General features: G+C 35.8%; 1 protein-coding gene and 1 long non-coding RNA gene across 10 annotated transcripts in view; one reads left to right on the plus strand and one right to left on the minus strand.

The window, feature by feature from the left end:
• LOC136854082 (uncharacterized) overlaps positions 1-27,913 on the minus strand; it is a 51,113-nt gene that overhangs the window by 2,009 nt on the left and 21,191 nt on the right. For both annotated transcript variants that reach the window (XR_010857619.1, XR_010857620.1), the window contains exon 2: positions 4,344-4,452. This is a non-coding gene — a long non-coding RNA (uncharacterized lncRNA). The remainder of the gene's footprint in view (positions 1-4,343; positions 4,453-27,913) is intronic.
• Positions 303-27,691, plus strand: Mvb12 (multivesicular body subunit 12-like Mvb12). Of its 8 annotated transcripts, none has more exons than XM_067130226.1 (8): positions 332-367; positions 5,372-5,487; positions 6,653-6,845; positions 8,376-8,601; positions 13,676-13,911; positions 16,651-16,763; positions 22,833-22,890; positions 23,042-25,411. In XM_067130226.1, exons 2-7 carry the CDS (start codon positions 5,383-5,385, stop codon positions 22,887-22,889), a joined length of 930 nt encoding a protein of 309 aa, XP_066986327.1. In that variant the 5' UTR covers positions 332-367; positions 5,372-5,382; the 3' UTR covers position 22,890; positions 23,042-25,411. The 8 variants fall into 8 exon arrangements, with proteins under 8 accessions (XP_066986322.1, XP_066986319.1, XP_066986327.1 ...); XM_067130222.1 differs by adding an exon at positions 514-557 and having other exon boundaries at positions 353-401; positions 22,833-27,691; XM_067130220.1 differs by lacking the exon at positions 332-367 and adding an exon at positions 419-557 and having other exon boundaries at positions 23,042-23,179.

Raw genomic sequence — 27,913 nt, forward strand, 5'->3', positions numbered from 1 at the left:
ACGACACTCTACAATTTTTCAAAATTCTTGTCACGAAATTTAAAGAGATATAAACACATTTATTATTCACTCTTGGTCGATACAAAACCGACCCTTGTTATTGCCAATGAATTACGCTTTGTTTGGAGATACTGGTCCAGACGTATGAAAGCAACGAGTTATCGAAAGTTTTGTACTAAATGGCTTACAATTGTAAGAACCAAACGGAGAGTTATATCTAAATTAAATCATAACCATGTTTAGCCGTATAAAAGGTCCTTAAATAAAATATGATGGCAATTAATGGCAATAATATACCTGTTCCCTTAAGTGTCATAAACCTAGTTGTTTTGCTCTTCATCTTGGCAGCCTAGCCTTAAAGCTTTAAGTTAGTAGACACTCAGGTGTAAATTTGTAACAAGGTCAGGTTGCACCATCGTATCTGCTTTGATAGCGATTGTTATTGACCGTTAGTAACAAATAAGCACCACTGAAGCCATTTTGAAAGTGTTTTGTCATATTTTTGTGTTTCAGAGACTGCAGTAGAGTGAGTCATCCAGCGACGTTCTTAGAAACTGGTGAATGATTGACCAAAGGGTTTTTTTCAAAAAAGTATTTCCGTGTTAGCCTCTGTGGTTCTGTTTGACAGATACTTCGCAGCTTTTGCCCGTTTTACGTAAGAGTGCGCTCGTTGATTTACGTGTCATTTCCATTAAATCAAGGCGAGGTAATCTAGCCACTGGTGAAAACATCTCGGGGTTGGATCTGGGCTAACTTGGTGGTACGATAGGCTACCCTATACAAGGTAGGTGGCCCTAAACTTGCAGTGACCCGCCTCAGGTTGTCCTGAGGGCGCAGATTACATTCATGGACTAAATGGTTAGGCTACATCGATAGGTTCCGTTTTCCGTAGCCTAAGTGTCATTCATTTCAAGTTTTGGTCAGCTGAAGGCAGTAAGATACTGTAGTTCTAACTCAGGGTTAATTACCTTTGATGTATTAAAGGTTCCTTGGCCTCGACACAAAGGTTGCATAAGGTCAAGTCAATCGAACTAAAACTAGGCTCAGCCGAGGTAGATAGGCTAGCCTAGATAGACATGTTTCAGGAGACTTGGTTTGACAACTACTTAACCTAACTTAAGGCTAGGTTAGGTAAGTTAGCATACTTACATGGCATGCTAACCTGTCTAGTGTAGCCTAAACTATTAATTCCAAGTAGTCTATCGTTGTGTATACAACCTGTCAGACAGCTGAGGAGTCAGTCCAGTATCATCATATAACCAGTATCTCGTTTAACAACTACAGTATACACTTGCAGCATTGTTGGTTTAGAAAAAAATGGTTGGTTAATGATTAAAATACCTTCTATTTGATAAACATCATATATCCACTGTATCTGATTATTGCTATGAAAGTTGCATATACCCTCTACCTTAACTCGTATTTTACTCGTGTTTTTCTGTACAGTATTGAAGTATATATAGTGTAAACTGGGAAGGGCTGAATTTTTCATTCTATAATGTAATTTTAGAGTTTTTACCATGCAGTATTTAAATAATTATGACTTTGTTGTTTACAATGACTTCTTCATTCATATACTCCATTTTGCATTTTACCAGTTGTAGGATAAGCAGTACAGTACCCAGTTAAGGTCAGGGTCATATGTATTCCTGCCATTGATGTGGAGTTCCTACATAGCATAGGTTAGGCTGTCTTGGTGTATCTCTGTACTTGATGAGAGGACCTCAAAACAAATAATGTAAGGTTTCAGAGTTTCCTTGCTTGACCAAAGGTAGGTCACTGTAGGTTAAACCATTTTTTGTTTCCACCAAAAAACAACAGGGCTAGGTTATTCTTGTATTTTAGGTAGCTTAGGTATATGGGCTATCAGGAACTACATCTTATCAGATTTGTATAGCCTATAGGCCTTCAAAAATAAAACATTAGGCATATTTACTTGTGCATGTTTTATCTGTGTTAGCTACACTTACCACCTGACCTCACCTACCTCATTCATAAACTATATAGTGTGCTAATTTTGAACAGGGTATAAGGTGATTTTAACAGTTGATCAAATGACATGCCAAATGTATGATAGGGTATGCTTGTGTTAAAGCATGTCTACGATAGCCTATGGCATCCTTAGAACAGTAATTAGTAGTTCAAAACAGAATAGTAACTAGTGCTGAGCCAAGTGGAGTTGTTGTTCTGTCAGCAGTTTGAAGAGTCTGACAGTATACTTGTAACTTTACTTTATTTTAGTTGATTGGTGTTTGGTTGTTTTTTGTTAGGCTAATTATGGTAAATAACACTTTGTTTGGTCTCTAAGTACATAGGTGTAATTGCATCCAGATGTACAATGGTACCATGGTACTAGGACTTAATCAATTCCAGAAGGCTATCCAAATGCTGATGTGTCCAAGTACCGACAAATTTATCCAATAAGGAAGAATGTAAATTCTCACTTTACTAGTAATTAGGAGAGTTGATGGAGTACTGTGTGGAAAGTTATTAGGAAGGTGAAGAGGTGTTATCCTCTGGAAGGGGAGTTCCCTTCCATAAAATGGCAGTCAACTGTGCCTCTGAACTGCTTTCTTCTTGAGACAGTCTGTTTCTGTCTCACAAAATACCTATCCAATTACAGTATGTGTGTTTTGCTTGGATTTTAAAATGTTTCTTTTATTTATGAAGTAGGAACGACACTATCATTTTTCTATCTACTTTTATTTTCAGTTTATCTCATTAGCGGAAGGGGGGGCACCTGGGCACGTGCCCCCATGGAAAATAATGCCAAATGAATAATACTGAAGATTTAGATAATAACATAAATGAGAAATATAAAAATGGGAAAAAATAAAAAATCTATTATAGAAATAATAAGATTTTGAGAAAAAAATAATCACAACAATTGTGTATATACAGTGTATATATATATATGTATATAGCCTATATACACGTGTGTGTGTGTTTGTGTTATTATTAAGTAGATGAAACCTGTTCATGAGGAACAAGCCCACGGGGGCCACTGACTTGAAATTGAAGCTTCCAAAGAATATGGTGTTCATTAGGAAGAAGTAAGAGGAAGTAAAGGGAAATACAGAAAGAAGAGATCCCACATTAAAAGAGAAAAAGTAAATAGATAAATAGATAAAAATATATTAAAATGCAAAAAGAATAGTGTTAGGGTAGTAATGCATTGCAGTTTCACTTGAACTTCTGAAGTTCCAACTGCACAACATCCTCTAGAAGGCTGTTCCACAGTCCAATGGTGGGAGAAATACAGGACCTCTGGAACTGAGAAGTTCGACAGTAGGGCACACTTACTTCATATTGGTGCTGCGGTTCAGCAAATATGGTTGTTCTCGGCAGATAAAGGGGTTCAAGGATGAATTGTGAATGTGAAAGATCTCTGTTGAAATACAACTTATGAAAAGGTGACAAACAAGAGACCATCCATCAATGGTCCAAGCCATAACTGCTGCTATTAGGAAACAGAAACCTACATCACGAACCACTCTATTTAAAAGAGATAAATCTCTGGCAGAAGCAGACATCCACACAGGAGAACAGTATTCCAGTAAAGAAAGTACAAATGACCTAAAACAGGTTGCATTGACTTTATCACTGTTATAAATATATGAGGCCTTACGAACAATACTAACTTTTGTGTGGAATTTGCTTAAATTTTCATTAATTGTTTCTCGAAAGTTAGATGTGTCAAAAACATAAAAAAAAATTTAACAGGATTCTGCACTGACTGAGAGCTACAAGTAAACTGCCCACTTGTGAAGCCCCTAATGCTATACATGTTCTAGCTGGTCATCCTTGGTTGTCCAAATAGTGAGCAAAACAGGTTTAAAAAAAATTTTTTTTACACGGATGAAACGTTAGAATACTGAATTGTATGAGTTGAGAACTCTCCAAGTACCAAGTCTGTACAGTGTGGGGAAATGTAGGCTAGCTCCCATCTACCTAGTAATTAGGCTATAGCTCGTGTTACTGAACTAGAGATAATTAGAACAATCTTTCTTAGGACTGATCTGAATTTTTTAGTTAAGGAAGTGGAACTGTCTTTCTGTCATGAGCTCATATGTTGTTTACTGTATTTTACTCTTTGTCATGTTAAATTGGTACTCTTGCCATTCTTTTGAGGTATGAATAAAATTGAAGTACTGTACACTCTACAGGCAACCTGGTACCAGTTTACCAACTTATACTTAAATGTACATTTAGGCTATAAGGAGTTGTCTTTTAATTGTTATGAAGAGTTTAGTATAGCTACGTTATTATCCTGTAGCATAGTTATCTACATTCTGTCAGGGAGACCTACCTGGGGCAATCTACACTTTGTCAGGTAGACTTACCGGGCTCATTACATCTTCAGAAATTTTTGCTGCATTAACATGTCCACAATTTTGTTAGAGGTGTTCATGAGGGACTTCAAACTGTATCAGATCATTGGACTCGCATCCCCTGCAAGAAACAAAATTTTAGAACAGACATAATAACTGAGCGAAACTTATCTATCATATAATACTTAATAAAGAATGAATGTAACCAAAGACAGTTTCCAACAGAGTGTGGGTGTCTTTATGACAACCGTGGAGGTGGGCAAAGGATATCTGGTTAATTGTCAGCTTGAATTGAAGTACATAAGTTCATAGCATTATGCAACCAGCTAACATTCGTGTATGCAGAATACCTTCCAGATTTATTTGATAGTGTAAGGCTGAAGGAGTGGCTGGCTAGTGATAACATTTTCCCCTATCAGCCAATGGTTAAAGCATAGCATGGTTATCATCATTTAGGCTTTAGGGGGCATAGGAGAGTACTGGTCTTGGATCTGTCTATAGAAAAATTAGTTGCATTCCAAATGAGGCCTTAATCTAGAGTGACATCAGGGGACCATCCTGGTCATTAAGCAGATGGCTTCCTATCTCCCTAGTGATCTGTTTCAGCTGTTGCCATAGAACTAGTCCTGTGGACAAACTAGTGGAACTTGTGGCTAAAAATAATTCATTTACAATTACTGGACCCAAAGAGTAAGGAGCGCACCTGTGAATATAGTTGGACTCTGAAAACCCTCTACTAAAAACCCTCTACTAAACAACAGTGTAGAGAAATGACGTGAAAGGAGGAAGGAGAAAGGGGAATAATAAGAGGGAAAGGGGAAAATGGGGATAATTATGAACGTTTACTATAAAGGATACAGGAAATTATAATATGAGGAAAAGGGGAAAATTGGGATAATTATGAATGTTTACTACAAAGGATGCAGGAAATTATATTTTTTGCTGTACTTAATGGGCATCAGTTTGTTAATTTTTTTCATTGATAATTCATTTACTTTGTACAGTATACTTATGCACTAACAGTATCATTTCCTTTTCAGTGTGAGGTTGAATGATGCGTGATTTATACAATGCCTTGCCACTCCCTGATGATCGCCCAATTACAGCCGTATGTGTAGTAGAGGAACTCTCTGGCTGTCCTCCAAATTATACTGCAGTATGTGTTTTCTATATTTGGTTGATTCAGACTGAAGTACAGTAACTCTTAAAACCCATTTGTCAAAGCCTTTTAACATCATATATACTTCACTAGCTATGCAAGTAATCATTTTCAATTAAGGATATTTATTGATGCATTCAAAGTTTAGACTTGCAGAGTAAGCTGTTTGATCTCGTTTCCAGTAACACTTTGTCAGATATGTTAGGTTTCCTCCAATTGAAATTGTTTAAGTTTTGGAGTTGTAATTACTTCTTAATTTGCTGCAGTTAGTATTGCTTCATATATTTTGTTTCTTATCTACAGAGAATTTGACAGTTTCTAAAACCTGTATCAGTTTTCCTACTGAAAAAATACTTTCTTGAATTATATCTAGACAGGATTTCCTCCTTGAATATTAAAACCCAGATTCTTTTTAAATGGAAAACTATATACAAAATTAAGTTTTTCATAATTACTGTGGTCACTGTGGTCTGTTTGAGCAAACGTAAAAAAGTAATCTTGTGAAAATTGGGTTTGAATTTGTTATAGGCTACAGTAATTATAAAATTGATGAATGCCAAAAGCCTGGAGTTTCAAATTTACAGAAAACCAAACTACATACAGTATACCGTTGTGGAAGTAGTTTTGAAATAAATAATCCTTAGCAAATCATATGTATTAGTGTCAATAAGATATTAAGAGCTATAACAAAACTACTGTACCTAATTATGATGATAAAAAAGTAAGTATACCTTAGTTTTACCAGACCACTGAGCTGATTATGATAATGGTTACAGTAATAGAGTAAATAGTATCCTTGCATAAAAGTGGAAAACAAAAAATGCTGAGCTTGATGTTATCATTTCAGTTGTGTAATAATCAGAAGCATGTTTTCTTTTCTTTTGTAATTTAAAGTGTTAGAACTGGCCATGGGTAAAATTCTTATCAAAACATCAAGCAACATGTTTCATGCAAATTCATGCAAGGTGGCTCTTCATGCAGATTGATGCTAGGTGAAACATTTGTGTGAATATTATATTTTAAATGTTCTTTTGGTACTTTATTGTTGCTTTTAGTCTTGGTATCATAATGTTAAACACTACACTGCTTTTGTTTTTCTTGTAATTTAATTCCATTTTCAGAAAATTTCCAACTCTGTGACTCATATATACATTGTCTTCAGGTATCGAAGACCCATGATCAAGACATAGATGCAGATCTTTACAAAGATGGTTTCTTTAGGAGAGTCACTCGGTATCTCTGCCACAGCAAAACGGAAGGCTACATGGGTTATGTTGTCGAACACGTTGTCATCGTTAATGATAGAGACTCAAGGCCAGCTGGTTACACAATTGTCGAGCAAACAATTGATACAAGTAAGTATCAGGTTTGTTAAAACTACAATATTTGCTTAAAAGAGAATGATTAAGCAGCTTCATACAAACTGTGCCACAAGACTTTGTTGTAATACTAAAGATTACCACTGGTATATTCACTCTGAAATCTCACAGTGCCTGTTTGTTTTGGCAGCCAATGGTTGAGCAGCCGTGGTTTCAGTGGGCATTTTATAAAAGTACAGTATTTGGGATGTGAATTTCTAAAATATGAAAGATATTTCTTTAAGCTCCCCAGTTTTCCCAAATTCTGTCCATGAATTTTGAAAACTCCCAGAGCTGGGAATGAAGAACTTTGTTTCAGCTTTAATATTGTATAGTAGCATAATTTGCAATATTAACCATTTTACAAAACAGTACAGTATATTGTTTTCACTGTAGGTTTGTTAGCAGGGTATTCTTGCAGTATTTTTACTTGTTAATATTTCACTGACAGTCATTAAAAAAATATTAATGCAAAGATTTTTCAATTCCAACATGATTATGTACGGTAGTTTATTTTCTAATACTCGTACCGTGTGCTTTACTTAATTAAATGTTTTGTTATGCAGTATGGTATTTGTTTCCTTTGTTAGTATCAAAAATGTGATGCAGATTTTTCATGGGTAAATTGAACCAATAAAATTAATACAATACTAACTGTTTTCAACTTAAATTTAAGCAAAAAGAAGTTTGCCAGAAGGTGTAGTATTTTATTTTTCAGCCATGGATGCATGAGCAATTTTGAGAGGATTGTAGACATTTTCCATCATCAGTGGTATTCAATTGAAGAGATACTTTAAGGAACTTTCTTTGGAAGTTTTTCTTTGTGTAAATAATAATTAACAGTGGCCAGTTGAAATAAAATTTCAGTCATAAAAAGAAATGGAATTTACAGTATTATAATTAACATTAAATTATTGTATAGAGGAAACTGTTTGTAGAAGAAATGAATTCAAGTTTAAAGAATCATAAACTAAGCCGAGTTCAGATAGAAGCATGGGGATAATAATGTATTAGGGGATATACGATGATAAAAGCCATAACTACCATTATCATCATTATATACACTTCATATTTGTCTTTTCTTAAAAATGTCATATACGTAGTATTCCTTATGTTGATTTTTATTTTTTCATTTATTATTTGGTTGAAGAGTAGTCATTATTCCACCTTTTCTCCCCTTAACTGTTTTATACGAAGGTCATGGCTATTCACTTTTATATATTATATGCTTTCAAAATTTTTACATTTGAACTTTGTACATCTACAGTTTTAGAATTATCATCAAATACAGTGTTTAGAATTCATATACAGGTTTTTATATGATGATGACTACCCTTCTTTATTTTCCTTATACCTGAAGAAAACGTATGCAGATTTACTATTGTCTTTTGACTGTCCTCTTTGTGGTGTACTAGGGACTGATTGATTCTAGATTGTCTCTTTTTAATTATATCCATTTTGTATATGGGGTGCATTGGGTGGTTCTTTGTAGATGTTTCTGTTAAGGCATGGTATTTTTATTTGTAGGTCAAAAGGCATTCAAGAAAAAGCAGCTTTGTTATAAGCAAGTTCCTCGAAATATGGCAACTCAGACAATTACGGATATAATTATACTAAGTCGATCGAAAGTAGCACCTGAAGGGTTCTCTTTAGTAGGTGAAATGAATGGCCTGTGTATTTGTATCAAACCTGGTCCTGCTCCTACACCGCAATACAATAAGCCAGGTCAAACATCATCTTCATTGCCGTACGGGTAAGTTTGATTAGTGCATTGAGTTGGTTTTATGTGACTTTAGACATTATTGGTTATGCAGAGAGAGTAAAAAAAAGTTATAAAAACTTCATGGGTTGCATGTAATACAATTTTATTTAGGAAATAGTTTATGCAGTATGAATTTCTGTTTATAACCTCCTAGAGTTTATACAGTATGAATTTCTGTTTATAACCTGCTAGAGGGAATATGTGGTTCCACATAAAATACTTATACAATTTTATAAAAGCTTTGTTCAATTCTTTAAGTTAATTTCAGCACAGCACTTATTTACTACAGTTTTTCTTCCTTGTTTTTGTTTGTCTTCACCTTTTACGCGTTTTAATGTCGGTAATTGTGTTTATATATCTTAATGTGGATACTAGACTGTTTGTATTCATTTAGTGTGTGAATTCAAAGCAATAAACTATAAAATAAATATAGTAATTTATTTAGGAAGTTAATTCTTGTTCTTCATAACTGTAGTATTTCCGGTTATCTTTATATGAATGTACCTATTGGCATTAACTGGCTTGGTTATTGAAGGTTGTAACAAGGTACAGTAGTTAACTAGTGACAGTAACTGAGGTTATGAGTTAGCACACCCACAGTTAACCCACACTTTTCCCTGTGACCATATGTGAGTCAAGACATCTCTGTTGCTGCTATGGTCACAGAATGGGACTGGTGTTTTGAAGCTTTTTTTTATTGTAAATTTTGTTAATTTCTTAGGGGCTTTCAGTTCTGAGACACTAAAGGATACTAGAACAAAAAGATTGTAACATAAGTTGTTGACAGTTTCTTTTAATGAGTTTGCTTATTTAAGATTTTCAGGATTGCAATTTTCTTTTATACTTTTAAGATTTTCAGGTTTGCAGTTTTCTTTTATACTTTGTTTTATAGTGGTTTATACAAGAACCAAATGTTTGTCTTTACAGTAAGACTCCAGGTCTTTATGTTATGGAAATGTATCCGTAATTATGGGAGTTTTCATGCATTCCAATTTTTCATGACGGGTCAAGTGCAAGTGTAAACTCTGCAGGAGCACACAAGATATCTGCCCTACTGGCACTTTTGATTTCTGTGCCTTTCTATACTTGAACATTTCTTCTGTAACACTGGAAGAAGCTGTCTGTTTAGCTACGAGTCTTCCTGTTAGTGTATTTTCCTGAGATCCTTTTCCAAGCACTTCATTCTTCCCCACTTTCCCCCTGTACCTGTTGGTGCATGAGTGTTTAGTGAGTAATGGAGGGTCTCTGCACTCTCCTACATACAACCGTGACAATGATCGTGGCTATAAATCCACAATTGCAACAGCCTTAGGGTGAGTAGAGAATTATCTTCCAAGGCTCTTTTAGCTTTAGTCAAGAGCCTCTGGCTGTGGGTCCTTTCTTCATCAATGCACCCTTCTGCTGCAACTGCTGTAGACCTCCTGTTCTTCGGTTTTGCAGCAGCAGGTTGAACAAAAGCAGGTGGGATGGAGAAGCACTTCATGTTTTCCTCATTCTCTCTTCCTTCTGCCCCAGAGTTTTACCTTCATGACCTGTCTACCATGGCCTGTGGGTCTCTAAGATGGGAAGGGTCTTTTTTCCTCTGAGTTATCTCTTAGGATTTCTTATGAGTTTTTGCTTCTTTAGGCTGGTCACTGGTCTCTGCTCTCTGTATCTGTGGGCCACTGTTTATTGTAATCGATACTCTGGAATAAACTGTATGCATAGTGCTGATCAGCTTGGTTGGTTTCATTATTGTTGTGGCAGCTCTAGTTACTGTAGTGCTTGTGGATGAACTGATTTCATTGTTGAAGTTGATGAACCTGCCAGGTATTTAGTATCTCACACCTTTGCACCCATACACCACACGTGTGGTACAGCCCATGCCTGATACTGCTAGTGCCTGATGTTGCCTCTTCCCATACCAAATGCAGCCATCCTTTTGGGGTGTTGCCTGTGCCAGGTGAGGCTCATGTCCCATACGACCAGAGCCTGTGCCAGTTTCTGGCACAGCCAGTCTTCATGCCTGTACATAATATACCTTTGTGTTTACAGTACTCATAACGAGTATTGTTCCAGTTATGTGTTCACCGAGTTAGTTTTATGCATGCTTGGTACCAGTTTTGGCAATGATGGAACTCATTGCCATTCTTTTTTGTGCTTGGTACTTATCCACTATAACTGCATTGTTATTACGTGATGTTGCTTGAGACTCACTTAAAAGTTTGTGGGTACTTAGTATTAGCAGATTTTTCTTAGCAGTCCTTTACCATCTTTATTCCAATACTAGGCATTGACCCATACTCTGACCATTTTATAATATAATTTTCCACATCTGAGGATGGTCTCTTGAATGTTACTGGTGGATCACTGACATGGTTACCAACCTTTTAGATAAAGGAAGCAAATGATGTTCTTTCTTTTTTAGCTACCCATTTAGAAGATTTCCTATAGGTATTCTTTTATCTTTGCAACACTGCTAGAGTCCAGTAATTGTCGTCTTCTAAAGATTTGATCACAATGTTTCAGGTTCTGCACATTCCTTGTATTCTTCTAAATATCCTGTCTTCTTTTAGTGGGATCTTTTCAGTCACTTTTTCTTTAACTAACCTATTAAGATAGTTTGTAATCAGCAAAGCTGAAGAGAACAGCATGCTCAAGAAAGGCAGTTCTTTCAATACTCTGCACAGTAAATAGTTCATAGATTTTGCCAACTGGCATCGCTCACTGGAACATGTGGTTGATTCAAAACTGCTTTACCTAGATGTGTTATACAAATAACCCAAATAGACTTGACATTGTGATCTGTGCTGTTAAATAGGGGACCAGTTCACTCCAGTCAGACACTGAAAATTATAAAGATGTACTTACAGGAATGTGTGGCAAGAAAGAAAAAATAAATAGCTCCAAAATGAATCGAAATATTTCCTGCAAAGAGAAATAAGTAGCTTTGACGGTACTGTACTTGTAATGAGCTCTAGCAAGTAAAATGATATTCCATATCCACAATAGGCAAATATTGAATGCTAGTAGAAATAGAGTAGAACAGAATATACCTTACATTCTAGAAGGAAGGATACAGGGACAGGAAAGAAATAATTGCAATAAGCAGTAAAGTGCCATCTATTTATGTAAGTAAAACCTGAAGTTAATGCTAATTTCCAACAACCACAACAGGGATGGCTTATGATCTGCTGTCTTTTGTAGTGGACAGCCCCAGAGGCCCAGGAATCTCTCAATGGCAGAAGCTCTCTAACCAACCACACTGTCACCGATTCCATTAGAACACACTGTCATCATGTGTAAAGGTTATGCAGCAAGGCCTCAGAAGTAGAGGTTTCTTGAAGGAAGCACCTGCAGCCATCATAAGGTTATGCAAGGCTTCTTCAACCAGCAGCCTCCACCAGGTCAAATGGGGCCAACTCTTTAGTTGGCGTAGCAGGAGTGTTGAACTTGTCTACACCACTATACCCTTATTGCCAATAATTCTTACTCTTCTTATGCCAACACAGTGTTATCCATCTCCACTGTCAAGGATTATAAAGACGGCCTCTGCCTCTCCCAGGGTTTTAAATTTTGTAACTGAAGTTGGAGAGGCTTATCCAGCAGCGCTGAGGTGGTTCCACATGGGTTGCTCACACCTCCAAACTAGAATCTCTCCTGTCCTGGGAGGTCTCTTTATGAGCTAGGAAGCTTCTTTGATGGACCTCACACTGAAGATGGCAATTTTACTGGCATTTGCATCTTCAAGTGACACATGTGAAAGTCACTCACTGCAAAGACCCAAAAGATTAGTAGCCAGGACCATGCTACACTACTCTTCACCACCATCCCATCCTTGTCTCGTCAGTAATGAAAAAGACCTCTTGCTCTTTGTTCAGTGAGGGCTATCAGGGGGTACCTATAGAGGACCAGAAACTTCAGTTGCAACATCTCTAGACCATTCATCTTCATAGGCTAAAGGAAGAACAAGCCACAAAGAACTCAGTCTCTGCTGGCAAAGGCAGTGAACTTATAGAGCCTACAGTAATGGGACAAATGGTGAAGCAGAACAGGGAAGAGTGCAAGTCCATGAAATCAGAGCAAACTGTACTTCTGTTGTTTTTAGGCCTAGTTTACAAATATTAGATAAATGTGAATTATGCATAAAAGAAACAGAAGTAAAGAGTGCTCTGATGCCATTGGTTTACACTATTGCCTCTCATGCCAAGCTACTTTTTACATTACCTACTATATTATGAACAAGTACCTGGTGGGGACAGTCTACTTTTCTACTTTTTGTGAATGACATTCTTTGTAAATGGTTGGATTTACACCCACTGGGTGTAGTCGAGAAGACCATGTTTTACATGGGGGGGGGAGAAGTTGGGAACTCTTCATTATGCACTTCATAATAATTTATCTTTCTCTCTCATTCATGACACTGAAGAGATGTAGACTTGCAGGGTTATTTGTTTCTACATGTCTTGTTGATTGTAAATTTACCTCCTCCTTTATTCTGATACAAGCACCCTGCTTGACACACACTTGAAGTCTTTGATTGTATTATTTACAAACCTGTAAGCAATCAAAGACTACTCTCAACTCCACAGTTCCCAAATACTCTACTGAACATACAGGCATGTCTAATTAAATTTGGTCATTCAGCATTTTATCCACTCACCTGATTAGCAGTTCAGAAAACATATGATTAATGGTATGAAATGAAACTCCATCAATCAAATTATGAGCTCCTTCCACTCCCCCCCCCTCGAATCCTGCTACCTCACTTACTGTCTGCTTGAAAAATGAGGTTATTAGAAGATACTTACTGAAGGATTCACAAGTGGCATGGTAAACCTGGGAACATCCAGGACAATTCTATAGGCATAGTGAGGCCTATGACTAATGGGTTTGTATGGAAAATGTCTTTTCATAAAATCAGTTTTCATGACCATGCATTGTGGTCAAGTCTTTGCATCATTTTATGACTATCATCAGATTTTTACATGTAAATTTTTATGTAGATGAGATTAGAGAATAAAGCATAGATATATTTCGTGACTGTGTGGAAATACAAAATTGATTCTTTTGTTACTCTACATAGTGTAAATCCCAATGGAAGAGGAAGCATCGGAGGAGGAGGAGGAGGAGGTGGGGGAGGAGGAGGAGGTGGTCTGTATCCTGGATTAGGGCCTGCTCGACCAGCACCTGCTCCACCTGGTGGTAGTGTTATGGGTCCAAGTCCTGCTCCACCATTACCTCCCCGAAACCCACCAGCATATGCTTCTCCAACACATCCAAGTCATAGCACCAGCACTTTGTATGGCCCTGGGCATTCAGGTAAGCTAAGTTGTGATTGTGTTGATGAATTGGTTGGACAGGTTTATCAGTTTGACATGGTTGCAAAGCCTTTGCTTATGGCCATAAATGAGGTATAGAAAGTGGGTACAGTATAAGAAAACAAAAATCTTCACTGTTGTAGAATTGTGTTATTCCATCGTCCCTTTGAGAGGGAGAGAAACACAGTTAAGGGGAGAATGTTTCTTGTAAATGTATTACTGTATTATTATTGTACAAGAAATATCATGCAGTAGGTCTTAAAAGTCATATTTTAAATAATGCTGGTATGTATGAGTATAAAAAGTACAATATCCTCAAAGGAACAAAATTTAATTTTTTTTTTTTCTGGCAAACCCTTTAATTATGAAGTCCAAGTTACAGGTGCTATATCCCAAGACATGCAAATTCTGAAATCCAAAAGGAGAAAGAAGTAGAATAGCAAGAGCAACTGTATGTGCATTAAATACCTATAAACCCTAAGTTGGTATAGTAACTATCCAGTCCATTGTATACTGTTTCGTAGGACTATGCATTTCTGTGCAGGATTGTCCGCAGCTTTGCTGCATCATTTTGGAAATGTGATTTCTACCAGTTCATTTTCTGCTCTGTCTTATTTGGAATTACTTCAGTAATTCCAGTTATTTCTGTTCTATTTTGTGCTATGATCTTATTAATTTAACTACCGCTTGAGCTGTGGGTAGTCAGTATTAGATAGAAGTACTTCATGATTATGTGCTAAGATCTAGGATTTCTGTTTGGCTTGCTGTTTATTTTCTAGATTTAGTTTTGTTCTGCCAGCTATTAGTTACATCTTGTTCTGCTGCTTGTAATTAGTACAGCACCTGTAGTAGTCGTCTTTCATCAGTGTAAGTGTCTGTACTATTTTATGATGTAATGCTTTTCTTGCTTATTAATGTTCTGGTCTATGATGGGTTTATTTTTTGCAGCATTATGAGGCATATTGTATATCATACAGTATTTTACTTTTCTGCTTATCGTAAAAATACCAAAGGAAATTTGTCAGGGTTTGCCAGGGATGGTCTGCCATGTGTTTATGGCTGCACTGGAGACAGACCCTTACATGTTGTTACTTGTTGAGGCCAGTGTTGCTCTCCTAGCCTCACCTGTGACATTTGCTGGGACCAGTTTGCCAAACAATGGACACATTACTACTATGATAAGGACATACTGGCCATAGAAGAAGTGCTCTGCTCTGAAGCTTTCAGTTCTTCCCTTTGGAATATTCATTTCCCTGTTTGACTTCTAGACTATCAGTTTTGCTTGCTAAAGTTAAGGAACACCAGTTCTCTAGCAACGTCCTGTTGTCTGCTGCTTAGCCCGTCTGTTCACCAAACTCTTCCTGCTCACCCTACTGCCCAGCTTACTCCATGTTATATGCCCATTTTCTCCTCAATGCCTGGTTTCTCAACTACTTCCTCAACAGTGATTGTTCATGCAACTGACGGCTTGCTCATTGTGTCTGATGGTTGCCTCCTCCCACCTCCTGTGCTGGTATTACTTTGCCTGTAATTTCGTCCCTTCTGCTGCCTTTCCTGTGGCATTGTTGGTTACTTTGTTGATGCCTCTGTTTATTGATAATCCTGCTGCTGCTTCACAAATAAATCTGTATGATTCTGCTGTTACTGCTGGGCCATCTGTTTATGTGGTGTCAGCCAATTTAGCCCTTTTGCTGCCAGTCCTGGCTTGTACAGGTTTTTTGGTATCCCCTGTTAGGACAGTGCCTGCAGTGCTTTTCATGAGTTTCTATTGTGTCTGTGGTATTGCATGCAGTGCTGCGTGCTGTTGCTTTACCAAGCTGTGCCTTTGGTATTCCTGTGCCTTTGTGTACCATTCAGTGTTCCAATGCCTCTCACTGGATTAGTTGATGTTTTTAAGCCTTCCCTTGTTGTTCCAGTTGTGCCACTTCTTTCAGTCTTGACCCCACAGACATTATAATGTAGCTTGCTTTAGTATAGGGCTTTGCTTTCAGAAACTTTGGTTTGGTAGCTCTTCTACTGCTACTCTTCTGGTTCTATAGGGAAACAATTTTCTCATCCAGAGAAGCCACTCACAGTCATCTGAAGAAGTGATCTCCCTGGCCACAGTGAACCTGGGCAGTAGGTCAAGGAGTCTCTCTTGTCAACTTCCAGGACTCCTACTATTCTGGTACTCTGAAGAAGATTTTTTTACCCATTTTTATCTGCCAAGTTGTAGTTTGACTCTGGGCCTTCAGTCACCTCAGGATGACACTCATTGGCCCTCTCTGGCCCCCCAGCAGGATTGGTGCCCAGACCATCTTTAGATGCTAGGGCTCTCAACTTCACAACCTCCATCCAAAAATGTGATTCAGGCTCCGTATATGATGGACAGGTTGTGATAAAACAAATCAAGATTTACTCATAGAACTTTTCCATATAAATTCATCAGTTATATACCAATTGCCTAACTCACATCCTCTCATCCTCAATGTTCCACTTGTAGCCTATGTGTACAAGACATAAGAAAATATGTATCGGGACACTGACCAAGAATGTGTGATTAATGGGATTGTATAAAAAAGTTTTACTGTAAAAACTTTGTATGCATCAGTAGTACTGTTTCCGTACATCTGATTTTTGATAACCCATTGTAGATAACTGAGATATCAATGTAATCTTTACATTTACTGTCCAAAGATATCAGTGTAATCTTTCCATTATCTGTGTGCTTTGTAAGAAATAACCATAATTTCCCCTGCAGCACTGTTTGGCGTTCCATTTGTTTTGAATAAGAAGTATGTGAAATCGACCGACTCGAGCTCTGATACTCTTCCAGCTGTAGTCAAGAAAAGTAAACAGCAAATTGAAGATGAGGTATGGTATAATATTTACTGTTTTTTTCCTTTCTTTTGTATTTTATGAATTTATTCAAGATTGGTATCTTTGATAAAAAGAAAACTATTGAGATGGCTATGTGTCTGTCTGTCCACACTTTTTCTGTCTGCCACTTGGATCTTAAAAACTACTGTGGCTAGAAGCTAGAAATTGCTATTGTTGATCATCTACCTTCCAGTCATCAAACATAGCAAATTGCAACCCTCTGGCATCAGTATTTATTTTATTTAAGGTTAAAGTTAGCGATGATCGTGCGTCTGTTCAACAACACAGGCCACCACTAGGCCATGGCTGAGAGTTTCATACAGCATTATATGCTGTACAGAAAACTTGATTGTGCCAAAGAAACTTCAACACACTTTTTACTTGTTTTATATTGTTATTAATACTTCCAAATCTTTGCTGCATGTATGCATTAAATTTGAAATATAGTGTAGGCATTGCTTGAGGTTCTTTGCAGTGTGCCTTTGGCCCCTAGCTGCAAGCCTTTTCACTCCTTTTAATGTACCACCTTTCATATTCTCTTTCTTCCATCTTATTTTCCAAATATTACTAACAATTGATTCATAGTGCAAATGCGAGGTTTTCTTCCTGTTACACCTTTCAAGCCTTTCTACTCTGTTTCCAATTCAGCGCTGAATGACCTCATAGGTCCCAGTGCTTGGCTTTAATTCTATATTCAGTTCAATTCAATACGTGGTAACATTTGGAAGTTTTGCTTGGTCTTTCTTAGACATTCTTGTGACTGTTGCACTTGAGTGCTAGTGCATAGTGTTTTAAGATTTTAATGAGTATCTCTGAATCTGTGTATTTGAAAGTTTTAATTAGACGTCACAGACATAGTGTTGAAGATTTTTATGAGTACAGGTATTGCCCTGCTTACGATGGGGCTAGGTTCCATAAAACCCATCGTTTGTTGAAAGAATCGTATCTCGAATATGGCCTAGCCTACACTAGGGTAATCAGTACCATCTATGCATATATGATAGCCTAGCCTACACTACACAGTATACTCTATACATATACGGTATAGTAATTATTAGTGTCGGCTAATTCTGTTGGTTCAATGCAGATTGACTTATAATAATTCAGTATAAAGAGAAATTGAATAACAAACAAGGCTTAGCCTACACTTTGGTATGTCATATACGGTAGCCTAGCCTACATTATACTGTACTCTATTTTCACATATTAACACCATATTATACAAACATCAAAATAATGACATTATAAATTGCGACCATAGCGATCAAATGTTTTGGTTTGGGAATCAATCATAAGGTGTTTATTTCGCCACATTTAACTCAGTTCAGAGCGCTTTTCTTGCTTCTAGTTAGCATAAATGAATCTGTAAATACTTTATTTATATGGGACAAGGATATTTTTCATTATACAAAGTGTTCTTAAGTCGAAATATAACTTAACTATGTCTTGTTGTGAAATTAATTTAGCTATTTTTTCCGTTAATAGATGACGTTGGCGGCTGGCCGTTTGGGGGCATGTTTGTCTTGTGTAAAAAAAATCAAGATTCTGTTCGCTATTTTCTCTTGATTCCATCATCATGCTACGAGCTTTACGTATTTATTTTATGGGGTGAAAACAGCAGTAATATGTGTTCTTTCATGCCCAGTATTTTTGATTAAAATACTTTCTCTCCAATTTTATTTACAGTCGAGTTTTATCCATGTTGCCAATGCACGATAATTTAGTCATTAGCAGCTTGAACATTGTTTTCTCAGCTTCAGCTACAACTTGCAGCTTAAATTTACTGTAGCAGTGTATTTCCTTGCCGATCTTTTCTCCAAAGCAGATAAGATTAAATATATCAGTCCTATTGTACTTAATGTTATTTTTAACATAATTTTGGTAATTGTTTAACTGTACGAAGGTTGAAATACAAGCAAAACAGTTGTTATCCGATTCAGTTATTAGCAAAACAAGTTTCTCGTTCGGTTGTTTATGGCTGTACGCATTTTCACAAGAGTATAAGGTTACTAACAATACTTTTATCATTCTCTTACTTTTTTTAAGTAGAAGATGGAATAAAGAGATGGAGGAAAAGAAGTTGGTCTATTGTAAGTTGGTCTCTCTTGCTGCCTGATTGTACGGTGTTGCCTGCACCCGTGCGAAATTTAAAAATATTTTCTAAATATTGTCGTATCGGTATTAATTGCTAACCCCATCGTAAATTCGAATTATCGTAAGACGAATTATCGTTACTCGAGCACTAACTGTACAGTACATCTCTGAATTTGTGTATTTGAAAATTTTAGTTAGATGTCACAGACCAGCTACAAACATTTCTGTTTTTATATGAATTACAAACTTATTAGTTTTACTAACATCCTTGTGTAGTCAAAGGTAGAATAGGAAGAGTTGAGTTGCTACAGACTGTCTTTTCTGTTTAGAGAACTAACTTAATTTTCTGGCTGGAAGTTTCAATATTGGTTGGCATAGTAATGAAGCTTAGTGCTTTGAACCTCAGCATTATTCATATTAATAGTCGATTAGCATTGTCCGTAGCTGTTTCTATAATAGGCCATATAAATGTGTATGTTACTTCTACATGCTTACACATTAGTGCATACATTCACGCAGACAGGGTATGAATATTACAAAGTGCATACATTCACACAGACAGTGTATGAATATTACAACATCCTTATCCATGAATCTTTGTTTAAGGATCATCTACACAGAGTACAAGCATTGAAATCCATACATTATACCAACTATTACACGAGTTTCCAGCCTCTTTTCTGAAGCCTCCAAGAGAACTACCATAATGTCAATTGTTTAGTATAAGTGCATTCATGAGATTATATCACAGTACTTAGATGCTGAACATCCAGACCTTAGATTCCTAAGGTTTTCTACAGATAGACAAGTTCTTATATTTTTTGTTGCAAAGTATTGCCAGGAAGTCAGACTAATTGACAATTACATCTCATGAGCTCATCCCATTTCTTTTCCATGGTGATCTTCAGAAGAAGGAAATAGATTACATACATCAAGAGTTGCTTGTTTGCCTTCAGCTTTCAACCATATCTTTTTCATGGGAAAAAAAATACTCTTTCCTTCCTGCGCTGCAAGTATTGTGTAAGGAAAGTCCTGAAAAGTTTAGGGGTGGGGACCAGGTGATCACATATTTTTCAAGTGTCTGTGGGGTTAAATATCTTCTCAACTAATTTCTTAGTTTTCCCCTTTGCTAAGTAAAAATACTAGTCAGTTTTGCCATTTATCATTTTTGAGTTTTCATTTTACAGCCTTGTTCAGTAGTTAAGAAAATCAAAGAGACTGTTCTAACTAGCTGTGTCAAGCCACTTTTTGCTCCCAGCTCTCACTCATCTTGTGATTTTTTAACCTTTCATCCTCGAATTAATAATGATTCATTGTCTCATAAACATCATGTTTAACAGTTTGTGAGCAACATTCAGGTTGCCTGAGACCCATAAAGTCCCTGAAAATGTGTAAAGGTACTGGTTTTCAAGTAGTTTTAATTATCTCAATTATACAAGAATATTGGAGAGCTACAACAGTGCATCCAGCCCCACCAGGTATTCATAGCACACACTCATGCAAGTAATGCAGATTAAATGTTTCATACATCTAGAAAATCCTGTACTGGAGACCCTGGAGTTTCATACAAGGTAGTTTAACAAGACCACTAAGTCATATATGTAGATTCTTATAGGGTTTAAATTATGGGTGAAAACTGGAGCAAGTCACTTAAAAGCAGTTGAAAAGCTAGGTTGGAGAAGACCATGGGGAACATGAAAAGTAGAATGCAAAAACCTATGTAGTTGGGTCATTGCATTATAAGGAAAAATACATTTTAAGTAAATACTTCATGTCCCTGAATTGCAAATCTTAATTTATTGTAGATGCTCTCTCTTCCCAATGCCGTCCCTTGCCAGTTCAGCTAATAAAATGATTGAGTAATGGCACCCAACTGTAGCAAAGGTTATTCATACTAGAGCAATTGCGGGTTGCACTTTTCTGCTGATGACTTCTTTTTGGCCAGCACTAGTCTCTTTAAGAAAATTGAGTTTTTGTTTTAGGGAAAAAAAAAAACTTGTTTGAAATTTATTATGTAATTCTAATTACTTTTACTTATTGTTTTCCATCTTACTACAGTGCTAAGGTTAACACAGCTCTGGACCACAAAATGTAAGAAGTGTGTCTTTGTAATGGGCATTCTCCTACTTTGGGATGTCTTACCCATTTTCAACTCCTGCGGCACCTACAGCTTTTAATTTGAACTGAATCTTAGTTTTTAGTAAAGTATCACAGCATTCAAAAAAGTTTTTATTTGTGAAACAAGTATTTACATAAAATTGTGGGTTTTAGTGGGACATAAGTAATTACAGGTATTTATTTCTGCATTTGATGGCATATAAGAACCCTTTTTTTTCTGAGGTCTTCTGTGCGAAGTTGAGATATCTAATAGGCTATTGCCTACCCAAACTCCATAATACTGTCGCATTACTAATGGCTTCAGGCCTAAATTTCATATTCCATTCCATTCCATTATTATTGCAGCACCGTGAGGCCAGCAGTGCATAACCGTTAGGGATGGGCTAATTATATATCATGCAACCCCCAGACCAGGCAAACTTTAAGGTTGGCCAATTTAAGAAAAAAGAACACATCGATGGAAAGCGGAAGATATGCAAATGCACGTGGTGTAAGAAAAAAAATTCTAAAAAATTTTCCTTACCTTCCACGGGAAGTTGAAAGTGACTATTTACAACCCTGTGTTGGGCCTCTTTTACAAAAACACTCATAAATTTTACCAAGTTATACATTTTTTTTTTTATAATTTTTATTTTATTTTATTTTGTAAAATTATAATTACAGCCCACACAATATCATAACAGATAAGAACTAAAATCAGTAACAAATTCTGTGTATATATTTGTTTTTTCTAATATTTCTTTGCAAAATTTCAATTATAACTGACATCATATCATAAAAGATAAGAACTAACACCGACAGCAATCCCTGGGTATATTTATGAGTAAATAAATAAAAAGACATCTTGGGACAGAGAGAAGCAAGACATTCCCCTTTCAAGTCAAGAACAGTACTAATGTGCCTGAGATGCCCATGCCTGAGCTGAATTCTTTAGTTGCCATTACTCATTTATGGGCCATGAAGTGATGGAAACTCTTTCCCGCTTGATACAGCCACATCGTATGGCACGTAATATTAATACTCCTCAGAGGGGATCCTTCCACCACCCAAAACCTGTTTTAGATCCTCTCTTGAGGGGGTCCATCCATGAAGGGTTAAGTCTCCCCCCTCCCCCTCACACTCTCTAACATCTTTTTCATTAAGAATGTGGTACTTGCTTGCCTTTCTGTCTCTCTCTGGGTTATTCTATATAGGAACACAACATAAGTGCAAATTTTATCTCAACATGATGCATACCTGTAATTATGCACTTACTGAAAAGTATATGTATGTAACACCATATTACTGCCTTAATTACAATACTGTGCTTCAGTGTCATTAAAAATAATGCACCCAAAAGAGAGGCAGGGGCCAATCAGTTTGTAGTGTCCTTACAGCAATGCATATGTGTACAGTAAACCCCCCATATTCGCGTTCTCATGATTCGCGGGCTTCTCTGTGGAACATATCTAGCCATCATTCGTGGAAAATTCGCCCATTCGCTGTATTTTTCACTGAGAAATATTCACTAATTACTGTATTTTCATATAATTTTCATGAATAAATGTACTTTTTGTGATAAAACTATTAAAATACTCAGGTATATGCATTTTTACAGGGTTTTTCTGTGTTTAAGCTGTCATATTGTATCTTGCTAGGTTTGTAAGTTTTGTGGGTTTTTTTTATAATGTGTTTTTGTTTTATAATCAATAGATTGATAAGGGTACATTATTTACTAAGTGTTTGCTGTCTTTGGATGATTTGTGTTGTGGAATGTGTACATCTCTGTTGATGTTGTTTGACTGATTGAGTGGCATGTTCTCGTTGAGGATATTAAACCTTTTTTCATATTAATTTCTATTTCTCTTCCAGTATTACTACAGTTTTACTCTGGAGCAGGACATAGTACAGAGACCCACCACCACGTAAAGTGAGTCAGCTTTGTTTCACATTTTTTCTTAATTATATTTGTTGTTCTTTTAATGACATGTAAAGTTATGTTGATGCTAGTGATGCCCAGGTATTTGGTGTATTATGGCATATTTGTTTTATGTACGACTAATTGGCTCTTATTATTTCAGTCTCAAATCATAGCAAGTGTGCCTCTTTTACAGTAAGGTTTGTATTTTAGGCGCAGTTTTGCTGTTTCTGTTAAAAGTACCATTATTATTACAAATATTGTATTTTAATTAGAAATCCAATAGTGGTATATGTTTGTGATGTAATCAACCTCTTAAACCTGTAAGAATTTCATTCAGAGGCTGGTATTGTAAATTAAAAACTATTGTTTGAGTATTAGGGCTACATTGAAGTTTGCAGTTGAGATAGTATTCTCTATGTGGATAGTCTTCTTAAACTATCTATGGTAATGATAATTTTCATACAGAAATACAAGGAAAAGTATCACATTTTAGCCATTATGATGTACCCCTCTTCCATTAGCTGCCACACATAAAAGCGCCTTTTCCATTTTTATTGCACGTGTAGCCGCCTTCTTCAGGAGAGCATCTCGGGGTGTCTTTCCGTAACACTTCAAAGTTTGCAATATTTTATTTGCCTTTTGTACATTTTTTTTTTTTTTTTGGATTGTTAACCTGTGCCCTCTTCTGAGTTAATGAAACCATGTTGATCACAGCATAGGTCTAGTCAGATCATAGTTTGTGATAATAGACTATGGTTTTATACTCAAATAATGTTGTGGTTAGGAGGAAACTATTCTTAGAAATTTCTTGAGGAAATTTCTGTGTACCAAGTTAATGAGTAAGTTGACTGTGTGATGTTAATTTTAATGTATCATTCAGGCTTATAGGGAAAGCCAACACAAACCATAGGGATATTTGTTGGTAAGAAGACCTTGTCTTTATTGTGTGTGGTCACTAGTGTATCTCATAACAATTCACAGTTGATGATGAAACTAGTTAACTGAAGATGGAATATGAATCATTTTTAGAAACCTTTAAATTCACACTTAGGAGCAACTGATTTTTTTCTCACTTCAGTGAAAAGACTTATTTTGCAGTATGTACATTATGTATTAAGTAGAACTTTGCTGCAGTGCATGGTTTACTGTCAACTAATCCAGTATTTGATATCATGCTCAGTTATGGGAGCTACAAAGCTGTGCTCCAAACCAAGAATTAATGCATTGTTAACTGTCAACTAATCCAGTATTTGATATCATGCTCAGCTGAGAGAAGCTACAAAGTTGTGGTGTTAGTCAAGCACTTTAGATATTAGTTAGAATTTTATAGCATCTTGAAGAACCCTGTAGCCTTTGGGATTTCATTTATTAGATTACTGTTACCTCTTAACAAGTATTAGAAATTGTCCTAAACCATCTATCATTGTTTAAATGCCATTCAGTTGTCTTAATTTGAAGTTGTAGATAGCTATATACTGTAATTTTCCTTGTTATATGCAAAGACTAAGAGATACTGGATGTTGTTGTGTGATTGGGGAACTCTGTTGATTTTGTTTATTTTTCACAAGAAGTCATTTTCTCTCACTAGATAGAGGTTTAATGTATGATTAGCGAAGGAGAGCTTCAAGTATTGTCTGAGACAAAGAATAGCTTCTGTTATGCTTATACTAGGGGTAATTAATTTAATAATTTTTAAATTCTGCAGTACTGCAATTTGTTTGTTTTGAAGTTGCTGGAGTGCCAGGAGTTGATAAGATATTTCACACTAAATGCAATTACAGGTGTATTGAAGATGTCATAGTTGTATAGTAGATACTTTCAAATATGTAATGGTATGTTTTACTGATTAATGCAATTGCAGTGTTATTTCATGAATTTATGTAAGCCATTCTTAGTATCCATACAGAAGAAAACACTTTATATAGCATCTTTAAGGGAAAACAGGGTAAATTGTTAATTTTTTGTTACTACAATTATGATGATATTACAACTCTACACTCTTCATACAGAATATCAGTGGTATGGTGTGGATAACATTGTCATTACTTAGTTTGATGGTACTGTAATAGTTTATCACATAAAAGTGATGCTCTTTGGGCTTGCCTTGATAATATGTTTCTTCCATTCTTATTTGTAATTGTTATAGCTTGATTTCATCATAATTATAGTGTATCCATGTGAATGAGAAGCCTTTAGGTTTTACTAATGCATATGCAGCTGGTAAAGGTGTATAGCAAAAAAACCCGAATACCCATTTTTACTAGCAAAACAGTGGTTAGAATTGGGTAAACTTCCTCTGGTATTGGGACCCTGTCTCACATGGCCAGTACTCTCATTCTATTATTATTTACGGAAAGGTGTTAATGTATGATTACTCTTACACCTGTATTTCACGTTCCTGAGTTTTGTCCATATAGTTCTTGAAAGCAGTATTAATATTCACTTATGAGTATTGTTGTGGAATGTTTTTCGTGTCTGTCTTCAAAATATGGTTCAAGACCAAGAATAAACATTTCCCTGACTTGTCAAATTGATTTCTGATTTCCTGTTAGTGTTTTCCCGTTATGGGTGCATTTTGCACATTTTTATGCTTGAATTTCTGTATATTCCAAGTCCTTGTTTTACTAATACTATATTTACTACTACTCTGACTGACTTGTCAAGAGATCATACAAGTATTCAGATTGTTTGACAAAGTAAGACAGGACTCCCACAAAGCAGGGAAACATTGCAACAATCACTGGCTGCTACTGTATTAGTTAAGCTTTGGCACTTAATGTGCATACCCTTACCCAGTTCTACTGGCATCAGTGAAAATAGGAGGTTGACATCTGTTGAACATGATTGTGTTAATTGTAATCAATTTCTAGCTGGAATATGTCTTAAAATACTAATTAAGTGTATATGATTTGAATGAATTATAATTCTTACATATGGTATAATGTATTTGCTTAAATATGTCAAAAGGTATGTGGCATCAGTTTCATTATAAGGCAGTAATGTTTTAAGTGGTGAAATCACAAGGCAGTTGAATGGTGGTGCTTTTGTTTATCAGGTAAGCATAATTACATCTGTTATAGTAGGGGATTAGAAGCAATGTTGACAAATCAGTCACAAGAAGCTTTTACTCAAATTTTTTTTTTTTTTTTTTTTTTTTTTTTCATTAGAATTTCCATGTAATTACCAGATTGCTTTCTCAAGTATTGAATCACTGGACTCTATTCGTTTTAAAGAAAATTGAAGCTTCTAGATTTGTTTTAAAGAAAATTGAAGCTTCTTGATTTCCAAACAAGTTATTTTATTTAATTTTTAGACTCATAAAAATGCACTTTGTTGTTGCTTTTAATATTTATCACTAAATGAGGAGAATGCAAATTTACATTTTGCCATTAGCATTTTTAAAGTCATGTCTTGTATGTCATTTTTTTGGAAGCTGAATGAAGATTGATGATTAAGATGTATTTGGGAGTGTTTTCTTGGGTTAGTAGCTGTGGATTACATTGTTTTTTTACTTGTGGATTTATTTCTTTAAATTGGACTTATTTCACTGCACAAACTACTTTATAATTTCATTCTTGATACCTTTTCCAGTTTCTTACACCACAAGTTCAGGATACTTGCTCTCTCCATTTTTACTTTGTTGATCCTTTGGGCTAGTGTAAACAACTAAAGAAGAAATTTACTTGCCACAGAACTGCAGTTGCATTAACTTGTTGTATTGGTGCTCAGGGCTTTTGTTGGTTTGAATCTTAGAGAACTAGAATTTATTTTATAATAATTACAGATCTTGTGTAATTACAGATCTTGTGTGGCATGATACTTGTCAGTAACACACAACTAGTGTTGTGCTGTTAGCATTCTTAGGTGAAGCCTCATGGATATGGCATTGAAGGAAAAGGATTAAATAAAGTAATGTGACCCGTTAAGCATTCATATCTTGGACAAAATAAATGGAAGTTGATATTGCCCATATTCTCATATATTCTTATTTGAATTTAAAAATACTGTATTTTAACATTAACATTTTCCACCTTGAAGAACTTTTGTTGTCATAATGATGTTACCACATGTAGTCTGTGCTTGCAGTACGAGGTTGCCTTTTAACTTTAATTTTGTTTGAGACTCAAACTAGAATTTTGTAATTATATTATTTCCTTAGGTTACAAGCTTGAATCCTAAATTTGTTTTTATATCACCTCAAGCAAGTATCTTTTTTTTATTATACCATCTTCTTATGACTTTATATTAATGTCTGCCTCAAAGATTCTTTCACGTTGTGAGCGAGCTCTTGAATTGTATGAAATTTCTAAGAATTTTTAAGTGTCTCATGATCAAGTGCAATACTTTATATAATATTCATTGTCAAAATTCAAATAGCAGTCCAGCTTTGATAAAAATGTTAATAGTTTTCTTCTAAACAATGTACAGTAGAATTAATTTTTCTAAAACCCACAAACATTTTCACAAGTGAATGCTGCCACTTCTTTACAAAATCTGCCTTTAGAGAAGTTCAGTAACTCTATTCCATGCTTTGATTCATATAAAGCTTATTAATACAAATTATATTTTCAAATTCTGCATGTTAATTGGAAGATGATACATTATTATTCATAATGTGTACTCCTTACAGATGCTTGTGTACTCCGTACAGAAAGCATCAAAAGTTAATTTATTTGGCTATCAAACTATCACTGACTGGACTGTCCACATGAAAAATGACAATGAGCAAATAGAAGGTAGGAGTAAGTTGCAGATAAAATTTTTAAAAGCAGATGATAATTAGATATAAATAACACATATAAAAATAAAACTAATACTAATGCCAAGGTTTATGTGCACCCAAAAGTAAGAAAAAAATCAAGACTGGATGGCTATGATTCCAAATTTGTGGCACTGCTTAAGATTTCAGGCTATTATTATAAGGTCATCACTCAGGGTAAGACTGATTTGACCCAGGGGTCACGAATGTTACATGATTGAAGGGAGATGTAAGCACTCCCGAGTATTCCCAGGACTGTGCCATTGTATTGGA

This window comes from Macrobrachium rosenbergii, chromosome 28 (genome assembly GCF_040412425.1).
Source record: "Macrobrachium rosenbergii isolate ZJJX-2024 chromosome 28, ASM4041242v1, whole genome shotgun sequence".
NCBI classification, from domain to species: Eukaryota; Metazoa; Arthropoda; class Malacostraca; order Decapoda; family Palaemonidae; genus Macrobrachium; species Macrobrachium rosenbergii.

Coding starts and splice junctions, on each gene's coding strand:
- Mvb12 (XM_067130221.1), top strand. CDS start 5,383: ATGATGCGTGATTTATACAATGCCTTGCCACTCCCTGATGATCGCCCA. Junction 5,488..6,652: donor GTCCTCCAAATTATACTGCA/GTATGTGTTTTC, acceptor CATTGTCTTCAG/GTATCGAAGACCCATGATCA. Junction 13,912..16,650: donor GTATGGCCCTGGGCATTCAG/GTAAGCTAAGTT, acceptor TTTCCCCTGCAG/CACTGTTTGGCGTTCCATTT.